Below are 4,779 nucleotides of genomic sequence, written 5' to 3' on the forward strand. Positions count from 1 at the left end.
CGAGAGATATGCACCCTACCAACCGGGACTAAAGGGCAATTCTCTACCAGTGGATGCTGTGTGGTAACTTAATCATAGAGGTGTTACACTATATATTCTTATTAACTTTGCACATTTAAAATCCTTCCTAGAAAACGTGTATAAAGTACACAAGGACAAAGTTGATGTACTCTGAGGTACTTATAGAACAAATGCTCGAGCCACCCTACCTATCACGCCGTCCATATAAGAAGCATTTGCCTGTGCCCAGTCATATCATTATCATCTGCTTCTGCATTCGTCCCTGTGTTGGGAAATCCGTAGCCAACAATAATGTTTAGGAATGTCATATCAGGAGCAAATAATCACGTAGAGTAATTGGAATGTGATGAACTGGGAAAGGAAAGAGAACGTTTATAGCCTGATATGCAGCAGCCACGCATCATGCAAGGAAAAAAAATTCAGTAGGAACCGTCCCCATAGTTCCTTCCGTGCGGACCTGCATCGGATAGCCGAGCGTGGGCATCCCCGCGATCAGACGCTCGTGAAGGACTTGGCTAAAGCGCTTGGACGGATACGGCTTGCTCGGCTACAGGCAAAGGCGATGGTTCCTCTTCCTTGCGGCTAGACTCCCAGTGCGGATGAGAGCGTTCACAATTTTGCCCTGGTGCGGTGATGTGGATGTTATTCTCTTTGATGATCTAATCGGGCTGCTGCAACTCCTCCGCCTCCCTCGTCTGCCTGCGCCACCGCCGCCTCCACCGGCACTCCCTCTGCGCGTCGGGGTACTTGACCACGGCGTCCAGCAGCTCCAAGCTCGCCTTGGCCGCCTTGTCTCCGGCATTGTTGTTGCTGCCCCCGGCTCCAGTGGCTCCGGCGGTGCACGAGTAGAGGCAGTCCGGCTCGTCGAAGTAGGGGCATGTCTTGGCGTGCGCCGGGCGCTTCTTGCCGCTCTCCTTGGCCTTGCGGAAGTACTTGTTGATGTTCTCCCACATCTCCTTGCACCGCTTGGCGCTCCGGCCGTAGCCCGCCGCCGCCATGCGCGAGGTCACCTCCTCCCACAGCGGGCCCTTGAGCCCCGGCTCCTGGAACCGCCCCTCCAGCCCCGTCCGCACCCGGATCAGCGCCTCCACCTCGTGCTTCGGCCACCGCGACGTGCTCATCAGATGCAGCGTGTCGCCACCGCCGCCGCCGCCCTCATAGGGTACCAGCTCCTTGCCGGCCGCCACGTCCTGGCTCATGCTCGTGTCGTCCCTGGACGCCGGCGGGAGGGCGATGGTCTTGCCGGAGATCTTCTCGAGGTAGTTGATGATGGCGGCCTCGCGCGCGGCGGTGCTGGCGCGGTGGCCTCGCGGGCGAACTTGTCGGCCTCCTGCCGGCGCCGGAGCAAAATTGTGGACGCTCCCATCCGCACTGGGAGCCGAGCCACACAAGGAAGAGGAACCATCGCCTTTGCCTGGAGCCGAGCAAGCCGTGTCCGTCCAAGCGCTTTAGCCGAGTCCTTCACGAGCGTCTGACCGCGGGGATGCCCACACGTTGGCTATCCGATGCAGGTCCGCACAGAAGGAACTATGGGACGGTTCCCACTGAATTTTCTCCTTGATGCAACGGGCGTTAGCCTCCTGGAGTGTATGGCGAGGATCACCAAATACACGCTCGAGCGATGTCACCCTCCAAGACGGGAGGCACTTCCTCGTCCTCAGCTTGACGGAAGATGATATCCGGAAGGGATGTATTGTGTTTTGTAATTGTGAGTTGGATTTGAATCTCACGCCGATTCAAAGTACAAAATCAGATCAGGAAAAACAAGGCACAAAAATATCATATATAGTAAGACTATACTCTGTTTTTTATGTCAACGACTTCCTATCGTCTGCAGTAACCCCACTTGTACATTTTTCACTTAGTAAGACAAAAATGCCATGAAGCCTCCGAATCTGCTACTTTACTTCCTGCATTTGAGTATTATGAATGATCTCTAGAACTTAGTTAATAAGTTGGTGCAGTCAGAGATTAACACGGTCACATCCATCTCCTGACTACCGATCAACTATACAAGTACCATAGGCGAAGGCATGCACTTGTACAAGCACGCGGGAGTATGCGGCTGTGTCGTCGATCTCACAAAAACAGAGAGATTCAAAGGTACATGGCATTTGTAATATCATCGATTTACCTGTGCAAAAGGATTGTGATGCATCTGGAAAGAAAAGTGCAGCTGATGTTTCTTCTGGAGTTCGGATGTGCAACAACACGATCATCCATGCAGGAAAAGAGGGAAAAAGCTATGCCTATTCCTGCATGGCCGGGAGAATGATAACGGTCTATCAGTACGAATCCACAAAATATCAGCAGAGCCTGCTGAGCTAGTTCCTCTGAGTTGTGGTGGAGACTTCAATTTTAAAGCGGTGTCTTTCAGCTGTAAAGCAAGTGGCTCATTCTAGCTACAAAATGAAGATCCATTTTCCACAAGCAATGTCGTTCTTAATTTTGCAAGTAATACATTGGAAAGGGACTATGATATTCTTTCCCTTCGGTGGTGAAGAAGTTTGGAATACAGTTGTTGATTTCCCAATGGCTAGACTGTGCCGTTCTACTGTCGATCCGCCAAGTATTGTGGCTCGTCTTCGTATTTTCCATTTCCTTACGCCAATCAACTGAAAAAAGAAGTGCTTTGTTACTGCAATCCGTTTATTTAGTTGCCTCGTATTTAGTAAACTATATTCTAGATTCTGGCTCACGGATGCATTCCATCACCATGGATTTCACAAGGTTAACATGTCTTACGAAGAGAGAAAAAGGGAAGGGGTATGATCCGGATGAAACTAGATTAGGGGGTTATAGAGTTTAAATTTTGTCCAATCCGGTGCATCAGTATTAAATGGTACTAGTCCATCGACCCGTGCTCCCGCACGGGCTAATATTTTTAGAAGCTATTGTATTTGAAAATTATTTAGAAATTAAACTCCTAGCTCGTCATCAAAATTATTTACCTACTACTACTTGTATAGATATGTACCTATCTTTATCCAGTTGTGATTGATTTTTAATTAATAATTACTCTATGCATGTTTTCACCCATATTCGTACTTTTTCCATTTTGTATCACACCTTCAATCCTCCATACATTATGTTTAGCATACCAATCAATATTTTTCATCAATTCCTCACGTACATGTATAAATGGTCTAAATGGTGGCACTCATCATGTGTATATACTTTAACTTAGTATTTTTATATTAACAATGACATAAATAGGTAATTTAGAATAATATATTAGTTTACTTTTTGACATTTCTGTATGATGCACATGAAGATAATTAGATTAATATTTAGGTGTTTAGGTTATTTTTAATAACGATACACCTGAGTAACATAGATAAAATTTTAGAATAACATTTTAAGTTATTATAATGATGTATATTAGTAAGTTGGATGAAGATTATGGGGTTACTTTAGATTATTTTTTATAATAGCTAAGCTCGGTAATTTAGATATAGGTTTAGAGCTCATTTTTGAATATTTTTCACAATACTTTTTAGAAAATATAATAGATCAATGGCTATGATTATTAGAGTTTACAGGATTGGTATTTGATGTTTTTAATTTTTATGAAAATTTGTCTCTTTTTTCTAGCTTGTCCCGTGGGAACTAATGCGGAATCTCCAATGGAAAAAAAATGAGACTACGTTGCTACAAAACTATAACATAAGCTACCTCTCGTTTGTTAAATATTCGAACACAATACTTATGTAGATATATACTTAATATTTTCATCTAATTGTGATAGATTTTAGTTAGTAATTACTCTATAATATTTTCATCCGCATTTATAATCTTTAACTTTTCACTTTGATGTAAGTATGCGCTTGAATTTGTTTAATGAACCCTAAGTTTGAGATACAATTTTAGCATAGAAATCTATATTCTCATCACTTTATATCATTATAAATGGTGACACATATCATGCGTATAGACCTTAATTATTATATCGTATACCAATAGTGAAAGATATATATGATTTAGAATCATATGTTGCTGTATATTTTTAAATAAGGTTATTTGATTCAAACGTAGGATTACCTCATGTTGTTTTTAATAATGGCATGTGTGGGTAATATAGATGCAAATTTAAGGGGTTACTTTAAGTTCTTTAAGTAATAGTGGTAGACAATTCAGTTGCAAATTAGGGGATTATTTTAAATATTATTTATAATGGTATAAGTGGGTAATTTGGATGAAGATTAGGGGGTTACTTTTAGTTTATTTTATATAATGGGAGAGGTGGTAATTTATATATAGATTTAGGGGTTACTTTAGGCTATTTTCATAATGGCATAGGTGGGTAATTTTTTAGAAAACATAATAGATCCAATGGCTACGATGATTTGAATCTATCGATTGATGGTCGGATGTTTTGATTTTTTGTAAGAATTTCTAGGATTTCTCTCTTTTTCTAGAGTGTCCACCTAGGAATCCTAGGTGGCTTTTTTTTGAAGAAACAGGAGGGTGACCCCTACTGAATATATAAATGAGGTAAAACAAGTACAAAGCGAAAACCAAGCAAAAAGAACAGAAGACTAAAACAGAGAGAAGGAGGGGAGAAAAAAGGAGTTCAACCAGCAAGTTACAAAGCGTCTACCCAGTCTAACATCAGGAGCTGCAAATGGGTCCTAGCCCTATGAAGAGCTACCAGACGAAATTCTGAAACAAATTTCCTTGTGACATCCCTGATCGTCGGAGCCACATTATTGAAAGTCCAATCATTTCTGGTTGTCCAAATACTCCAAGTCATGAGAA

At 42.6% G+C, this 4,779-nt stretch overlaps 1 protein-coding gene across 1 annotated transcript; it reads right to left on the bottom strand.

Moving 5' to 3' along the window:
* Positions 1-680: 680 nt before the first annotated feature.
* Positions 681-1,387, bottom strand: LOC101754546 (trihelix transcription factor GT-2-like). Its single transcript, XM_012843570.1, is given in 2 exon segments — positions 681-1,324; positions 1,327-1,387. Coding segments are annotated over 2 exon segments (705 nt in total).
* Between the last annotated feature and the right edge of the window lie 3,392 nt (positions 1,388-4,779).

Source organism: Setaria italica, chromosome II, assembly GCF_000263155.2.
Source record: "Setaria italica strain Yugu1 chromosome II, Setaria_italica_v2.0, whole genome shotgun sequence".
Classification (NCBI taxonomy): Eukaryota; Viridiplantae; Streptophyta; class Magnoliopsida; order Poales; family Poaceae; genus Setaria; species Setaria italica.